The sequence below is a fragment of the Panthera tigris genome, chromosome E2, assembly GCF_018350195.1.
Source record: "Panthera tigris isolate Pti1 chromosome E2, P.tigris_Pti1_mat1.1, whole genome shotgun sequence".
NCBI classification, from domain to species: Eukaryota; Metazoa; Chordata; class Mammalia; order Carnivora; family Felidae; genus Panthera; species Panthera tigris.
Window position 1 is genome coordinate 2,170,611 of NC_056674.1, and position 18,037 is coordinate 2,188,647.

The 18,037-nt window shown below is 44.5% G+C and overlaps 1 protein-coding gene and 1 long non-coding RNA gene across 6 annotated transcripts in view; one reads left to right on the forward strand and one right to left on the reverse strand.

Annotated features, from left to right (window-relative positions):
- Nucleotides 1–18,037, reverse strand: part of ZNF470 (zinc finger protein 470) — a 37,739-nt gene that overhangs the window by 7,738 nt on the left and 11,964 nt on the right. For 2 of the 4 annotated variants that reach the window (XM_042970650.1, XM_042970651.1), the window contains exons 1-3: nucleotides 5,269–5,466; nucleotides 4,382–4,515; nucleotides 3,002–3,090 (exon numbers count right to left, since the gene is read on the reverse strand). In XM_042970650.1, the coding sequence (XP_042826584.1) occupies nucleotides 3,002–3,034 (33 nt within the window). In that variant the 5' untranslated portion in view covers nucleotides 3,035–3,090; nucleotides 4,382–4,515; nucleotides 5,269–5,466. Of the gene's footprint in view, nucleotides 1–3,001; nucleotides 3,091–4,381; nucleotides 4,516–5,268; nucleotides 5,467–16,530; nucleotides 17,939–18,037 lie in introns of those variants that run through there. The other 2 variants (XM_042970652.1, XM_042970653.1) reach the window with 2 other exon arrangements.
- LOC122234382 lies at nucleotides 5,505–16,280 on the forward strand. 2 transcript variants are annotated; one of them, XR_006212162.1, is made up of 4 exons: nucleotides 5,505–5,907; nucleotides 6,797–6,876; nucleotides 9,083–9,309; nucleotides 15,709–15,723. It is a non-coding gene; the product is annotated as an uncharacterized LOC122234382 (long non-coding RNA). The 2 variants fall into 2 exon arrangements; XR_006212163.1 differs by lacking the exon at nucleotides 5,505–5,907 and adding an exon at nucleotides 6,104–6,172 and having other exon boundaries at nucleotides 15,709–16,280.

An 18,037-nucleotide genomic window follows, 5' to 3' on the forward strand; every position in this document is an offset into this window, starting at 1 on the left:
AGAGAACAGAAGCAAGAAAACAAAGCAGTAAGAGTTTACTCCACCCTCTGGGGGACACAGCTTCTCAATCACAGACATTTCTCCTCCTTCAAAGTTTTAGATGCCTTTAGACCCCACTGCTACTGTCTCAGGACACAAGAAAACATAATTTTTTTTTTTTTAAGGTAGAGTCCCATCCACCCTTTCTATTAGATCCCCTTCCTACTTCTTGAGCCTGAACTAGGTGTCTCCTGCAGTTCTTTTTATCCATGCCAAAACCCCTTGTGGGTTTTGTGCTTGTTGAATCCATGCTAGGAGATATTGGGAGGTAAAAAAAAAAAAAAAAAAAAAAAAAAGGTAAACACATTGCATTCTGGGTTTCTTTCCCCATCAGCCTGCTGTTCTTTACCGCTTACAGACCTCAGATGGCTGCTCCGTGCCTGCTGTCCCGGTCCTACAGCAGCTTCCAGCGGAAAGACAGGGTGACATGTGCTCAGTCCACCTTTCCCGGAACAAGGGCTCTCCCAATTTCAGCGTAAATTACTGTTAGTTTTAAAATCAATATTCCGTTGGAAATAAAAACCTCCTGATGTTCAGTGCTTCTTGTGCATCAAATGCCATGTTGTAGGTTTTTCCCAGGTCTGTTAAGAGTGTAGACACACGCGCACGCACACGCACACACACTATACATCATATGAAGAATTACACGGGCATACAGGCAGACAGCAGCTGTCCAGGCAAACAGCGGCATATAAAGCTGATGCTTATACAGTGCTTATTATGTGCCACTTACTTTCCCAAACACTTAAAGTATATTAACTCACTAACACTTACAGCAGGACTATAAATTAGGTACTAGTGTTATTCCCATTTTGTGGTCGAGGAAACCGAAATTAAGGTGCTCTATCTAGTACACAGTGGAGCTACAATTCGTAGCCAGGCAATCTGGTCCCACAGTCACATTACTAATCTTTTTGCCATACTCTGCCACTCTCAAAATATTTTCCTCTGACAAGTAACAATACTGATTTCATCTAAAATGTTTAAGTGCTGGGGCACCTGGGTGGCTCAGTCAGTTAATCATCAGACTCTTGATCTCGGCTCAGGTCATGATCTCACGGTTGGTGGGATCGAGCCCCACGTTGGGCTCTGCACTGACAGCATGGAGCCTGGTTGGGATTCTCTCTCTGTTCCCTGCACGCTCTCGCTCTCAAGATAAATAAATAAACATTAAAAAAATATATAAAATGCTTAACTGCGTAACAAACGAGTGCCATTGGTAGTACATGTTTTATAGTGTTGAATCTGATTAGAAAAGGTGTTTTGCTTTGCTATAAGCTGCTCACTGATATAAAATAAAGACAATTTTACTATGCTGTTATTTTTTATTTGATTAGTTTTTAAAGTTTATTAATCAGGGTCCCTGGGTGGCTGGGTTGGTTAAGTGTCTGACTTTTGATTTCGGTTCAGGTCAGGTCTGTGAGTTTGAGCCCTGAGTTGGGCTCTGTGCTGACAGCATGGAGCCTGCTTGGCTTTCTCTGTCTCCTCTCTCTGCCCCTCCCCAGACTTTGCACACTCTCGCTTGCTCTCAAAAATAACTCATGAACTATGAGATCAGGACCTCAGCCGAAGTGGGACACTCAGCCAACTGAGCCACCCAGGCGCCCCTAAATAATAATTTTTTTTAAAAAGCCATTTTAAGGTTTATTAAGCAAATTTTGGGGTTCCTAGGTCATGGTCTTGCCATTCCCAAGTTTGAACCCCACGTCAGGCTCTGTGCGGACAGCTCAGAGGCTGAGGCCTGCTTCAGATTCTGTGTCTCCTTCTCTCTTTGTCCCTCCCCTGTTCACACTCTTGTCTCTTTCTCTCTCAAAAATAAATATACATTAAAAAATAATAATAAAATTCACTAATCAAATTTTATAATTTCTTACAATAATTTGTTCATCATCCTCATTTAGCAGTCCACTTTAATCAGAATATGAATTATAGTTCTTAATTCTATTATTGATCATAAAAATATTAAAATTAAAAATATTCCAAAGTTTGAGAAACTCTAATCCATAAGAAATGAAAAATTTGGAATTTAGTCCAAGAAAATAATCAGTGATGAGGGCAAACGATGATCAATAATCTGATCGATAATCTCTATTAAATAGTAAAACATGGCAACAACTCAGCTATGGAACAAGGGGCTGATTAAACAGATGAGGATGTTCATCTCAGAAAGAAAAAAGGATGTAGAACATTCCCTGGCATTTTAAGATGTTCATGGCTCCAAGTCACGTGGGGAGGGGACAACTCCACACCCTCCGACCCAAATTACGTGTGCCTGCATATCTCCCCTTCCTTCAAGATGCACCTCAGGAGTCACACCTCCCTTGCCTCCTCGCTCCAACAGGGAGTACGACTGTGTAGGCTTTATTCCGCACCCAGATCTGTCACCAGGGAGGCAAAAAGGAGCTAAAAATAAAGTACATTTCGTCCTGCTAGACTGTGGCCTGTCCCAGAGCTTCACCGGGCCAGAGGAAAGGACACCTTTCTCTAATTCACCCAAAGGTATTCATGTGGACTTGCCCACTACTCCACGGCAAGTCCACTCCACACCTACAGCACTGACCACACCGCACAAATAAATGTTGGTTGCCTTTTCATTTCTCCAACAGATTATAAGCCAGGATGGGTACTTAGGGACTAGGCAGATCATGGCTCTCAAATTGCCTCTAAGGACTGCATTTCTGTGTTGTCAGATGCGTATGAGAAAACTGAGCACAGGGAAGGAAGGGCTCAGAGTGGTCATTTCTCGAATGAAGACTAAACAGCTGTAGGAAGAAGAGGAAGCTGGGCCAGGGCGCTGGGCTGAGTCTATCTCTGGCCCCATCACTCATCAGAGAGGGAAGAAATGGGAGCCAGGCCTCAGGGTGCAACTCTTAGGCAGACAATTTTCAGAAGGAGACAAACACTCTCGAGTCCTAGAAAGGAAGACAGTATTTTAAGAAGGAAAGAGGGAAGACTAACTCACCAGGGGCATGGCTTTAAGAAGTTCAACTCCCATCACCTCTTCCTCTTCCTGGCTCCTCGTGAGAAGTGCTTTACCCTGAGAGGGCAGAGCTGGCAAAGAAAGGAGCAGTGAGAGGCTGAGCGGCTGTAATAATCACAGCCCAGAACTCTGTCCTCCCTTCAGCTCCCTCTGTTCCCCCACCGCCACCCCCACATCCCCTCGCCACCAGGAGCTTAGTGGGAGACCTACTCTGCTCTGGGTGTTCAGGCTGAGTGCAACCTCCTTCCGTCTCAAAGCCACCCATCATTAACAACAGAGACATACCAGGAGTGCTGCCTGAGTGAACCCTCACAGACCATTTGCTCAAGCAGACAACTGTGCAACTGACTAGCCAGGGTCGGTCCAGACTCTACGGGACCTGGTGCGGCTGACTAGTCAGGGTCGGTCCAGATTCCACGGGATCTAGAAACAGTCATCTTCCCCAGAGAGAACTATTACCTCTGTTACAACAAAGGGTCCACATGGCTTCCAGATAACTGGACCAAATAAACCCATCAAGAGACCCATTTTGCTCTGTGACAAACCATGTCTCTTCTGAGCCAAGTTTCTTCAATCAGAAAGAGGATAAAAGTCCCTGACTTGGGGCGCCTGGGTGGCTTGGTCGGTTAAGCGTCCGACTTCGGCTCAGGTCATGATCTCGCGGTCCGTGGGTTCCAGCCCCGCGTCGGGCTCTGTGCTGACAGCTCAGAGCCTGGAGCCTGTTTCAGATTCTGTGTCTCCCTCTCTCTCTGCCCCTCCCCTGTTCATGCTCTGTCTCTCTCTGTCTCAAAAATAAATAAATGTTAAAAAAAAAAAAAAAAAAAAGTCCCTGACTTAATTCTGGTTTCTTTCCTCAAAACTCTGGTTTTCCTTTATTAAAATGACGACAGGGGGCGCCTGGGTGGCTCAGTCGGTTAAGCATTGACTCTTGGTTTCGACTCAGGTCTCGGCTCAGGTCATGATCTCGTGGTTCGTGAGTTCTCCCGAGCCTCAGCTTTGGGCTCTGTGTTGAACGTGCAGAGCCTTCTTGGGATTTCTCTCGCCTCTCTCTCTGCCCCTCCACGGCTCTCTCTCTCTCTCTCAAAAAATAAACATTTTTTCAAAAATGACAATAAGAATGAACACTTCTTGACCACTTACTATGTGGCAGGATAAGTGTTTTACAGGCATGAGCTCAGTGAACCCTGATAACAGTCCTATGAGGTACACACTCTCCTCTCCATGCCACGTAGGAGAAACTGGGTCAAAAGTTTGAGAAACAAAAACTTGCTCAGTGGGGGTTTGGGGGATCTCAACCCTTGAGATTATTTAACCGTCTGAGAGTCACTTCTTCTCCCGTCCCAAGTAGTTAAGGATACTGACCTCAAGCCGTTGTAGAGAGGATTACATGAGAGTCAGTACCGGAGGGACTCCGGAGCCCTCCAGTCCTGGAACCGAATCCCGGCTCTTGCACACACTAGCGATTACCCGGCCTCTGTCTGCTTCAGTGTCCTCATCTGCGAAAAAGGAGGGACCAGAGTTTCCGCGTGCTGAAGTGACACTTGGTGTGACTGTCCCCAAAAGGTCCCGGAACCCAGAAAACAGTGGCTATAATTATTGCTGCAGCAAAACAGGAAAGAACAGTCTGGCTGTGAGCTGTGCTTCCTCCCACTCCTCCCCCTCCCCCCCCCCCGCCCCACCTCCTTTCTCTGGTGGCGGGGAGAGGGCGAGACAGAGAAGAGTGAAGCAGGAATGGGATGGGTTCTTTGACCACACCCTGGAAAGGCGGGGTCCCTCTCCACTTCCAGAGCCCTGCGAACCCCATCCCACAGTGACCTGCGGGGCAGGACCTTGGACCAGGTCAGGTGACTCTGGGCAGGTCAGCCTCACACTCCCAGCCCCCGACTCGCTGGCCTCCTGGGTCCGCCAGTCCGGGAAGGAGCCTGTCGGATCAGGGAACCCATCTCACACCCCGGCCTGAGGGACCCCACCCCAGACTCCGGACTCCTGGGACTGCCAGCCCAGGAAGGAGCGTGTCAGGTCAGGGGCCCCCCTTCTTATACCCAGGCTCGAGGGTCACTACCCCCGACTCTGGACTCCTGGGTCCACCAGCCCGGGAAGGAGCCTGTGGGTCAGGGGACCCCTGTCTCACACCCGAGCCCGAGGGACCCCATCCTCAACTCTGGACTCTGGGACCGCCAGCCCCCGCGGCCGGGGCCGCCCTCCGCCAACACCGTCGCGGCCGCGCCCCAGCCACCTGTCACCCTTACCTCCGACATCCGCTCCGGTCCACCCCTCCAGCCTCACCGCCCCAACCGGGCCCGCGCCGGCCTCGCGGCGGCGGCGGCAGCTGGAGCGCACGGGGCTGGCCTCCCCGGGGAGGCTGTCCGGAGCCCGGGTTCTAGCCGTCATTCGTTCCCTCACGCCAGCCGCTCACGCGCCGCCAGAACGCGCGCGGCCGCCCCGCCGGGTCCGCCTTTCTCTTAGACCCCCGCCGGAAGTGGGCGTGTCCTCCCGCCGCAACGGCCCCTGGGGAGGGTAGTCCAGACCCGGCGGCGCGACTGCTGGGCTTGGTTCCCCGACCCGGCCTCGGGGCCGCTACACTCAGCCCCCTGCTGAGGCCCCCAGACGGGGAACATAACCGCCCAGAAGCCTCTCAGTCCCGACTCCAGGCGCCCAAAGTACAGGCCGGCTCCCTGAAGCGAGCCGAGTCCCGAAGATTCTGGGAACCCCCGCGAGGCTCAGAGTGCGCAGGCGCCGCCGTGAGGCGCACAGCGCGGAGGCCTGGGTACTGCGTCCCCGCGCCTGCGCCTATAGTATCGCTGGAGGCGTGCGGCGCGCAGGCGCTCGGAAAGTGGGCGGGGCTTAGGGCAGGCGGGCCCAGAAGCAGAGCAGATCCTCATTGATAGGTGAGTAGAGATCTGAGTTTTTGTTTTGTGCGTGCGTGCGTGTGTGTGTGTATAACCTGTCCTGTGCGTGTGTGTGTGTGTGTGTGTGTGTGTGTGTGTGTGTATAACCTGTCCTGTTTCATGCCTACCAGTTCTCTCGCTGATAGAACCTATGCCCCCCAGCCTGTTTTTTTCTCGCCCTGCTAGAATGAAAGAGCCCCGAAGACACACAGCTTGTAGGGCCTGTTTAGGGCTGTACTCCCAGAAAATGAAAGAGTGGCACATGGTAGGTACCCAGCAAAGAAATAAAATTCCCAAGTGTGCAGAGGCTGGTCCACTACCTAACACTCCCAACTTAAGCCACTCTCAGACACATCCCGTCACTCAAAGCAACACAGCCCCATCGAGGCGCTGGTTTTCCAGGATCCAATCTCTCTGACTTTGTGGACCCCGCCATGAAGTGAATTGTAGCTGCGACGACGCCATCTTTAAGTAATTGTAAATGGAAGCTTACTTAGTGTTTGTAATAATTTGTGGTTAGAATCGGATAAAGACGATACTGATAGTTTCCATTTTATTTTAACTTTTTAACATTTATTCATTTTTTTGAGAGACAGAGCATGAGTGAGGGAGGGGCAGAGAGAGAGAGACAGAGAGAGATACACACACACAGAATCCAAAGCAGGCTCCAGGCTCTGAGCTGTCAGCACAGAGCCCGATGCAGGGCTCGAACTCACCAACGGTGAGATCATGACCTGAGCCGAGGTTGGCTGCTTAACCGACTGAGCCACCCAGGCACCCCTGATAGTCTCCATTTTAGAAGTAATGTATAAAGAGTTTGGAAACCTTCACTGACATCTTCACAAGAAAAACATTCAACAAACTGAAAATCAACAACTTTTTTTTTAAGACCCATCAGAAAATAGAAGTCACAAAGGAAACCACACCCCAAAATTTGGAAAGACCGGCAAATACTGAAAATCATGGCAGGTATGAGCTTACCTGAAGCAGAAGCTGCTGGAATCATAAACTTACACACTCTTCACTGGTAATTTTGGTGAACTGGAGGTTTAGTGTGGACTGCATTGTGAGTTTAAAACTCCTGGAGCCCTAGATGGGCTCTCCTACTTTCATGGATTTTACCTCCAGGAACTCCACCAAGTTTTAACTCTAAAGGTCAGGGTGGGGGAATCTTCTTGAGTTTTGGGCAAGGGGAGGGGAAAAGTAAACATTTTGTAGTACACTCAGAGCATTTTCCGTAACAAAACCCTGCACTTAGGAAAACTACATACCAGAGCCTTTTTGGACTTGAGGGAAGGCATTTTGGGCAGGTCCCGCCTCTCTAGTCTTTCTACCTCAGTAAAGGCTAAGAAGCACTTCCGAAGGTCAGAGTCCAAGTGCTCAAGCCCACTGAAAAGCTGAGATTTATTCATAAGATTATACAGTAGTTCCCCCTCCCCTTAATAGACTGCATACAGCTAAGGAAAGAGTGAGTGAGTTTGAGGACATGCCAATAGAAACTCTTCCAACTGAGATACAAAGAGAAAAAAAGAATGAAAAACACTCAGGGGGTGCCTGAGTTGGCTCAGTCAGTTGAACATTGGATTCTTGATTTAGGCTCAAGTCATGATCTCACTGTTCAGAGCCTGCTTGGGATTCTCCCCCCCCCCCCACCCCAATTCTCAAAATAAATAAAACTTTTAAAAAAGAGTACCAAAATAACAACCATCAGAATATCCAGGAACCATGGGACAATTACAAAAGGTATAACCTATGCATAATTGTAATACCAATAGAAGGAAGGAAAAGAAACATTTGAAGTAATAATGGCTGAGAGGTTTCTAAAGTTAAAATGACAGACACCAAGCCACAGATCCAGGAAGCATAGACAATACCATGGCAGGACAAATATATACAAAAAATATATACACCTAGGCATATCATATTCAGGATGCAGAAAAATCAAAGATAAAATCTTGGATTGCCAGAGGGGAAAAGACATCTAAGGGAGAAAATAATAATATAAAAGTTTCAATTAAAACCAAAGTGACATAAAGAAAAGGGGAAACAAAATATTGATTATGTAAGGTGACTGTCAATCTAGCACTCTTGCTAATGCCCTTACAGGTTCTAATTGGTTTTTATAGGTAAATCTTCATATCTACCAATAATAACAGTTATATCTACTCTCTCCCTATCACTGCGTCTCTTAGTTCTTTCTTTCCTTACGGGATGGCTGGACCTCCAGTACCATGCTATTTGGTAGGAGCAATACTGGATGTACTTGTCTTATTTTTAGTGTCAAAGTGAAAGCATTAAGTACAGTTGTACTTATTATTGTTTTATGTTTATTTATTTTTGAGAGAGAGACAGAATGTGAGTGGGGGAGGGGCAGAAAGAGAGGGAGACAGAGAATCTGAAGCAGGCTCCACACTCAAACCCATGAACTGTGAGATCATGACGTGAGCTGAAATCAAGAGTCAGTCACTTAACCATCTGAGCTATCCAGGGACCCCCAGAAACCCTCAGTTTTTCTCTATAGTTATGAATCTCTTATGGTTTGCCTCCTTCTCTGTTTTTATCTTATTTTTCCTTCCCTTCCCCTATGTCCATGTTTTGTTTCTTAAATTTCACATATGAGTAAAATCATATGGTATCTTTCTCTGACTGGCTTATTTCCTTAGCATAATACCCTCTAGTTCCATCCATGTAGTTGCAAATGGCAAGATTTCATTCTTTTCCTTCGCAGAGTGATATTCCATTGTGTGTGGAGGGGGGATATAAATATATATATACCACATCTTCTTCATCCATTCATCAGTCAGTGGACATTTGGGCTCTTTCCATACTTTGGCTATTGTTGATAGTACTGCTGTAAACATTGGGGTGTATATGTCCCTTCGAATCAGCATTTTTGTATTCTTTGGGTAAATACCTAGTAGTGCAATTGATGAGTTGTAGGGTAGTTCTATTTTTAACGTTTTGAGGAACCTCCATACTGTTTTCCCTAGTGGCTACACCAGTTTGTATTCCCACCAGCAGTGCAAAAGAATTTCCCTTTCTCCACATCCTCGCCAACATCTCGTTTCCTGAGTTGTTAATGTTAGCCATTCTGACAGGTGTGAGGTGGGATCTCATTGTGGTCTTGATTTGTACTTCCCTGGTGATGATTGATATTGGCCTGCTCACTTTCAAGGAAGCCAGCTGCCATGTTGTGAGCTGTCCATGTGGAAAGAATTGATATGTCCAGACAAAAGCCAGCAAGGACCCCAACCCAGCCAACAGTTTAAATGAGTGCGTCTGCAAGATGATTATCCTCCTATGAAGCCTTCAGGTGAATGTCGCACTGGCTAACAACCTGCCTGCAGCCTTGTGGGAATTGAGGCACCCAGCTAAGCCACACCTGGACTCCTTACCCAAAGAGTGAGCTAATAAACATGTTTGTTTTAAGCCACTATGCTTTAGCGTAATTTGATACACAATAGCTAACTAATTTGCCACTGTACCTCTTAAACTCTATGATACAGTAAGTTAAAATAGGGATTCTCTTAGTAGTCATGGATATCACAGGGATTAGAATGACAGTAACTACTGTTACTAAAACCCATGTCATTCTTCATTCATATGAGGACTTTAAGACACAGAACAGATGAACATAAGGGAAGGGAAGCAAAAATAATATAAAAACAGGGAGGGGGACAAAACATAAAAGAGTCTAAAATATAGAGAACAAACAGGGTTGCTGCAGGGGTTGTGGGAGGGGGGACGGGCTAAATAGGGAAGGGGCATTAGGGAATCTACTCCTGAAATCATTGTTGCACCATATGCTAATTAACTTGGGTGTAAATTAAAAAAATAAAATTAAAAATTAAAAATACAATAAAAAAACACCATGTCATTAACTTAACCCATATGAGTTAATTTTTCACTCACATAATAATCCATTGCTGGTGTTCTTCAGTGACTGATGGCTTTCATCCAGATAGTAGTTTAGGGGCCTGGAGTTCTTCCATATTGCAGTTTTGCCATTCCATGCTATCAAGATTCTTCTTCCAGCTGGACCATACAGCCGCATCATAACAAAGCCCCAATTGACATACTCCTATCCAAACCACACTGAAGATTAGTCTAATAGCCATAACTAGAAGCAAGAGTGGCTGGGTAATGTAGAACATACCTGGATATTCACATTCCAGAATCAATTCCAGACAATAGAAAAAGGGGTGGTCATCTAGTCATAACACAGGTAGCATTAACAAATACCCAGGACCTTGGAAAATAATCATTACAGGTTTTTGGTGACCGGACCTGCTATAAACTACATGTATAAATGCAAGTCTTTTAGGAATTCCAGTGGAAATGTTCATAGTGATTTTTGTTACACTCATTCAAGAGTACTCAGTCCTTTTTCTTTTTTTTTTTTTATGTTTATTTTTTAGAGAATGCGAGTGGGTTGGGGCAGAGAGGGAGGCACAGAATCCGAAGCAGGCTCCAGGCTCCAAGCTGCCAGCACAGAGCCTGACGTAGGGCTCGAACTCGCGAGCTGTGAGATCATGACCCGAGCTGAAGTCGGCCGCTCAACCAACTGAGCCACCCAGGCGCCCCTACTCAGTCCTTTTTCTATTGACACAAGTCTGTGTGGGACTTGACAGCCATGCCATGAAGTGTTTTTAACTAAAACAAAACCCTAATGCGGTTTCAACCCTGGGGATCAATGATTAAATATGGTGGAAAGATCAAGTATCAGAACATCCTTGGAGTTCTGCGGTTTATTACAATGATTTCATTTTCTTCCTGTGGCTAACAGTTACCCTGTAATTCAGCTACAACACATGACATAGTTCAGTACTCCCCTTTCAAATGCAATCTGTCATGACAAGTCCCAATACATAAAGGAGGAGGCTTGAGGAAAATTTTAAGATGTTAGTGCTTCACGTCAAAAGAACATGGAAAGGCTACCGGCCCCTGACAGGGGACCTTGCAAAAGGTGAGCCAGAGGCTTAGACGTAAATAACCCAAGCCAGCATTTTGAACCCCTGAATTCTTTTGTCTTCTGTCACAAGGGAGATATGGCAAGAAGGATGAGTAGGGAGGTTTCTTAAGGCTTGAGAGAATTCAAAGTTTTCTAAGATGCTTGAATCCTTCATGATGGCTCCATTTTAACAACATAGATTCAGATCTTTCTTAAGACTTCAGTTTCATTTAAGAGACGTGACAAGTTGGGATTCAGTAAAAAATCATAGCTCAACAACTAACTGGACCCACTGTGGCTTTCATGGTTAGAGAGTAAGATGATTCCCAACATAATCACAAAAACGCCTTGATTTTAACTTTTTGCTTAAGGCCACAATTTCAAGTGGACTTTTAATTATCTAATTTCATTATAAACAAGCATCACACATGCTTTTGGAACTAGGATTCCTCATCGCCTTTCGTTGTTGCTAAGAGCTACCTAGTCATTAATGTGCCATGGGCTTATAATCCTCCCCTATCAAAGAGAGCCTTTCTGAGGTGCCTGGGTGGCTCAGTCGGTTAAGTGTCTGACTCCTGATTTCCACTCAGGCCGTGATCTTGCTGTTCGTGGGATCAAGCCCTGTGTCTGGCTCTGCCCTGACAGAAGGGAGCCTGCTTGGGATTCTCTTGCTCTCCCTTCTCTCTGCCCCTCGCCTGCTCTCTCTCTCTCTCTCAAAAATAATCATTAAAAAAATAAATAACAGCCTTTCCTAGGGTTGAATGCATCACTGTATTTATAGCAGCATTATTTACTGTAGTCAAATTATGGAAGCAGCCTGTGTCCACTGATAGATGAATGGGTAAAGAACATGTATACACACACACACACACACACACACACACACACACACAATGGAATATTACTTAGCCATCAAAAGGAATGGAATCTTGCCATGTGCAATGACACGGATGGAACTAGACAGTTTATGCTAAGTGAAATAAGTCAGAGAAAGACAAATGCCACAATTTCACTCATATGAGGAATTTAAGAAACAAAACAAATGAGCAAAAGGAAAAAAGACAAACCAAGAAATACTCCACTCTTAAACCAATGGTTACCACCAAGGAGGTGGCTGGCAGGATGGGTGAAATAGATAAAAGAGATTAAGAGTACAGTTCTCTTGATGAGAACTGAGCAATGGATAGAACTGTTGAGTACCTATATTGTACACATGCAACTACTATAACACTGTATATTATCTACACTGGAGTTAAAATAAAATTGAAAAAAGAATAGCCATTCCTAATACAAAACGAAAGTTCTCAGTCTTTTGATCTCAGCAATCCTTAATATTCTGCTTCCCTATTGTTTGATAATCATTTTCTTTTTTCTTTTTTTTTTTAAGTTCATTTATTTTTGAGAGTGAGCACATAAGGGAGGGGCAGAGAGAAAAGGAGACAGAGGATCCAAAACAGGCTCCATGCTGACAACAGAGAGCCTGATGAGGGGCTCAAACTCACAAACTGTAAGATCGTGAGCTAAGCCAAAGTCAGACACTTAACTGACTGAGCCACCCAGGCGCCCCTGATAGTCATTTTCTAGTATCAGTTGCCACATGGGCTAGCTTTGGGAACAAAAAAAGCAGACTTTAACTTAAAATTAGAATATGTACATATATTTTTTTTTTAATTTTTTTTTAACATTTATTTATTTTTGAGACAGAGAGAGACAGAGCATGAATGGGGGAGGGTCAGAGAGAGAGGGAGACACAGAATCGGAAGCAGGCTCCAGGCTCTGAGCTGTCAGCACAGAGCCCGACGCGGGGCTCGAACTCACGGACCGTGGGATCATGACCTGAGCCGAAGTCGGACGCTTAACCGACTGAGCCACCCAGGCGCCCCCTAGAATATATTTTTTTAAGTAGGCTTCGTGCCCAGTGTATAGCCCAACACAAGGCCCAAACTCACGACCCTCAGATCAAGACCTGAGCTGAGATCAAGAGTCAGACGCCCAACCCACTGAGCCACCCCAGGCGCCCCAGAAGTTAAATATTGGAAGAACACCAAGTACTTCACAGATTTAAAAACCTGGACAGGAATGGTTTTAGTGGATCAGACTGGCATGTAGGGGTGCAGAAATCTTCAGGCTGCTGTCAAAGAATGGCTCACTTCCAACTATGGTACTTCCTTCCGCTGGTACAAGGGCCCCAGCCCATCACAATGGACACCGACTATGCAAGGCTGAACACTGGCCCTGCTCCTGTCCCTGTGTCTCCAAGCCACAAATGAGAAATCTGATTGGCTTAATTGCAGCCACGTGTGACTGGCAGTTCACCAGAGCACCACAGAATGAAGAAAGGGAACGTGCCAACAAAGAGCCAGAAGTGGGTGTGCGAAAGACAAAAAAACAGATTTTGGGCACCTGGGTGGCTCAGTTGGTTAAGCCTTTGACTTTGGCTCAGGTCATGATCCCATGGTTCATGCGTTCAAGCCCCACATTGGACTCTGTGCTGACAGCTCAGAGCCTGGAGCCTGCTTCGGATTCTGTGTCTTCCTCTCTCTCCGCCCCTCCCCTGCTCATGCTGTCTTTCTCTCTCTCAAAAATGAATACACATTAAAAAAATACTTTATAATACAAAAAAAGACAAAAAAGGTTTCAACATTTATACTGAAAAAACATGTATACACACACACACACGCGCGCGCGCGCGCGCACACATATACACGCAAACATATATATATCCAATATTAATTTTGACTCTATGGCTACAAGATGAGTTTACATATTAGGTTTTGCAAGTCACATGTTTCTTTTAATATATTGTGGACGGACAACTCTCCGTAGAGGCATACATAGAATTTAATCTCTTTCTTCTAACCAGACAATACAGTATAGGATAATCACAATTTAATGAACCTGCTTGGCAGGATGCTGAAATCCAATTTATCATAATTACAACAATTCTGCAATAAACATTATTTACATCTATTTATTCCAACGGGACAAAACTCCTAGATCTAGAGTTACTGTTGCAAAAGGAATGCACATTTATAATGTTGGTAGGTCATACTATATTGCCATCCTGAAAGACAGGAGACCGATTTACACTGCTGATGATCAAGTATCTGTTTGCCCACACTGATGCCAATAGTGGATATTATCCAAATGTTAGACTGAAATCCATTGGAAAGCCAAGAAATTTTGTTTTAACTTGTAATTTTCTGATGAGTGAGACTAAGAACTTTACAGATTGTCTTTACTCATTTGAACTCTGCAACTGACATGCCTGTTGGGAATGCACTATTTTTTCCCACTGCTTTGTATGTGTAATAGCTCTTTGTTCCTAAATGACTTGTCACATAACTTGTATTAGTCTGTCAATTGTCTTTCACATCTTTTGGGGGCCTTTCACCATTCTGAAGTTTTAGATCTTTGTATAAGCCAACTTACTCTCTTGCCCATGTCTTCTAGGACCCGAGTTAGGAAAGATTTCCTCTTTTTTAGGTTGTTTCTTGCATATCACTTCCTAATTGGAAATGTTAACAACAATTTAAGTGTGTGTGTGTGTGTTTTTGACAGAATGGATAACCAATTGTCAAAACATAATTTCCCCCATAATGAAAAACCAGTCTTAGTTTATACCAAAATCTGAAATGCTAAGAAACCTATTTTTAAAATGTCCTGCTTGGTCATGATCTCATGGTCCGTGAGTTCGAGCCCCGCGTCGGGCTCTCTGCTGACAGCTCAGAGTCTGGAGCCTGTTTTAGATTCTGTGTCTCCCTCTCTCTCTGCCCCTCCCCTGTTCATGCTCTGTCTCTCTCGGTCTCAAAATAAATAAACGTTAAAAAAAATTAAAAAAAAAATAAATAAATTGTCCTGCTTATGCTTGCCACATTAGCTTTCCTTGTGCTGTTTCAACTAGAACTGTCAAAGTAAACATACCCTACGGGGATTCTGTTGTGAATGACAATTTACAAACACTTTAACAGTACTGAGTATTTCATCTAGAAAAACAGATTTCTCCTCTACTGACATTCTCATATTTCAATAATTCCTTTTTACGTCTATTCATAAGTTGCCTTGTAGTTTGTCTGGTTTTTGAAGTGAGAGTTGCATTATGCTCGCAGAAATGATTAGAACTTTTTGTATATTCTCTGCTACAGCGGGGTTTGGCAGACTTTTTCTGTAAAAGGAAAGAGAGTAAATATTTGAGCTTTGCCTCAATACTGACTCAACTCTGCCATTGTGGAGTGAAAGCAGCCACAGGAAATACGTGAACAAGTGAGTGTGACTGTATGCCAATAAAACTTTATTTACAGACACTGACATTTAAATTTAATGTAAATTTTCACGTTGTCACAAAATCTTCTATTCACTTGTTCAACCATTTAAAATTTTAGACCATGGGCCATACAAAACCAGTCAGTGAGACTTTGACCGTGAGTCACAGTTTGCTGAGACCTGCTTTAGATCAGTTTAGCTTATCAGTTGACAGTTCCTTAAAAGTTTAATGAGTTCATAGGGGCGCCTGGGAGCTTAGTCGGTGAAGTGTCCGACTTCGGCTCAGGTCATGATCTCGCGGTTCGTGGATTCGAGCCCCGCGTCTGTCTCTGTGCTGACAGCTCAGAGCCTGGAGCCTGCTTCGGATTCTGTGTCTCCCTCTCTCTCTCTACCCCTCCCCCACTCATATTCGGTCTCTCTCTCTCAAGAATAAGTAAACATTAAAAAAAAAAAAAAGTCTGAATTCATTTGTGAGCTCAGGTGATTTTAAATAGATCAGATCTTTCCAAATTTTCTAAGTCTTGAGTACCATGTCAACAGTTTTAACTTTGTGCATATAAATCTTGCATTTTTTTTTATTGTTTCAGCTCTTTTGTTCCAAGTGGACCACTCATCCATGTTCTCTACACTAAGACTGTTCTCAGATGGATAGTAAAGCTGAATTTCCTCACCAATAAAGTCGCATCACCTCACATTTATGCAGATGAGATGGAAAGCCACAGTTCTAACTCAACATTATGGAACCGAGTTTTAAACCACTGCTGGCCAAACCTCACTGACTACCTGTAAGCTACCTCGACGGGTGTCTCCTGGCCTCCTTCTACGCACTGTTTTATTCAGAGCTGACCCTGATGACTCTTCAATGTTCCCAATGTTTTTTCAACACCTGGGATGAACCAGGCACCGTGCTAAGCGCATCTTACGGATTAACCAGTTTAAAGGATCCCAACGCAAGTTTTTATATGAGGAGTGATCTGTATTTACACTTTAAAAAAAATCAGGCTGACTGCAACGTGGAGAACAAACTCATAAAGGAAACAACAAAACCACACTGAACAGACAGAGGGGCCCGTGTTTGAACTACTGGAATAGTCCAGCTGAAATAACACTGAGACTAGGGGGACGACAGTGATGGCGGACCCCAGAGGAACCTGGGGAGAAGATCCACAGGACTCGATGTGGAAGGGAAAGACGGACGTGCTGTTGCCTCTCCATTATGAGTTCTTGGGTGAGCAAGGTGTGCGCTCTGCCTGAAGACTTTCCTGCTTTTCTTGTAGTTGTAGGATCTCTCTCCAGTGTGGACTCTTTTATGTTGATTAAGGTGTCCGATTTGGATGAAGGTTTTCCTACATTCTTTGCATTCATATGGTTTCTTTCCAGAGTGAATTCTCTGATGTACACTAAGGGACTGACGATGACTAAAGGCTTTGCCACATGCACTACATTCGTAAGGTTTTTCTCCTGTATGACTTCTGCGATGACAAATAAGGGATGACTTTGTCTTGAATGCCTTCCCACATTCAATACATTCATAAGGTCTTTGGCCAGTGTGAAGCCTCTGATGTTGAGTACAGGATGAGTTATCACCAAAGGCCTTCCCACATTCGACACATTTGTAGGGTTTCTCTCCAGTATGAACTCTCTGGTGTTGAATGAGGTGTGTGGTTTGGCTGAAGGCTTTACCACATTCCTTACATTCATATGGTTTCTCTCCCGTATGAGTTTTCTGGTGCTGTGCAAGGTGAGCCTTCTGGGTGAATGCTTTACTACAAACCTTACATTCATAGGGCTTCTCTCCAGTATGAATTCTCTGGTGAGTAGCCAGCTGGGAACTGATGCTGAAGGATTTACCACATTCCCCACATTCGAAGGGCTTCTCCCCAGTATGGATCCTCAAATGACTAGCAAGGTGTATATTCTGCCTAAAAGCTTTCCCACACTCTTTACATTTAAAAGGCTTTTCTCCAGAATGCACTCTTTGATGTTGAGTGAGTGATGCATGATGGCTGAAGGCTTTTCTGCAAACATCACATTCATATGGTTTTTCTCCAGTATGAATCCTTTGATGCACAGTAAGGGATGAGCCATACCTAAAGGATTTGTCACATACATCACATTTGTAGGGTTTCTCTCCAGTATGAATTCTCCTATGTTGATTAAGTCCTATGTGATCACTGAAGGCTTTCCCACAATCGATGCAATCAAAGGGTTTCTCCCCAGTGTGGTAATATCTCCAATGACGGATAAGGGATGTGTTCTGTATGAAGGCTTTCCCACATTCAATACATTCATAAGGCTTCTTGCCAGTGTGACATCTCTGATGTCTAGCAAAGGATGAGCCGTCACTGAAGGCCTTTCCACATTCGTTACATTTATAGGGTTTCTCTCCAGTATGAATTCTCTGATGAACAGTAAGGGATGAGCTCTGGGTAAAAGTTTTCTTACATTCATTACATTTGAAAAGTTTTTTTCCTGCATAAATTCCTGTATGTCTTATTACCACTGAATTTTTGGGGAAATTTTTCTTCACTGAATCATGATTATGAACTCTCTCTTCTGAAATGTCCAAATGAAACCATCTTCCAGATTTGTTAAAAGTACGTTCTCTTTCCTTCGAGAGCATCTTGTTATGAGCGATTGTCTCTTGCCTGAATTGTGTCTCCTGACCTACCAGCTTCCTTTCAAACACACCCTCAGAATCCCAATTTTCTCTGAAAGTGGAACACTCCAAATTAGTGTTTGAAGTTCTGTCTGTTACTTCAGCAAATGAATCCTGCTTTAGAAATAATTCCTGGGTCTCATGTATAGATTGTTGACCTGAAAGATATCAAGAAATAAATATCTCCTTTATTGTGTGCTAGAAAAAAAAAAAGGAATTTGTTAAAAGGGAATTGTGAATGAATTCAGTGGTTGGTG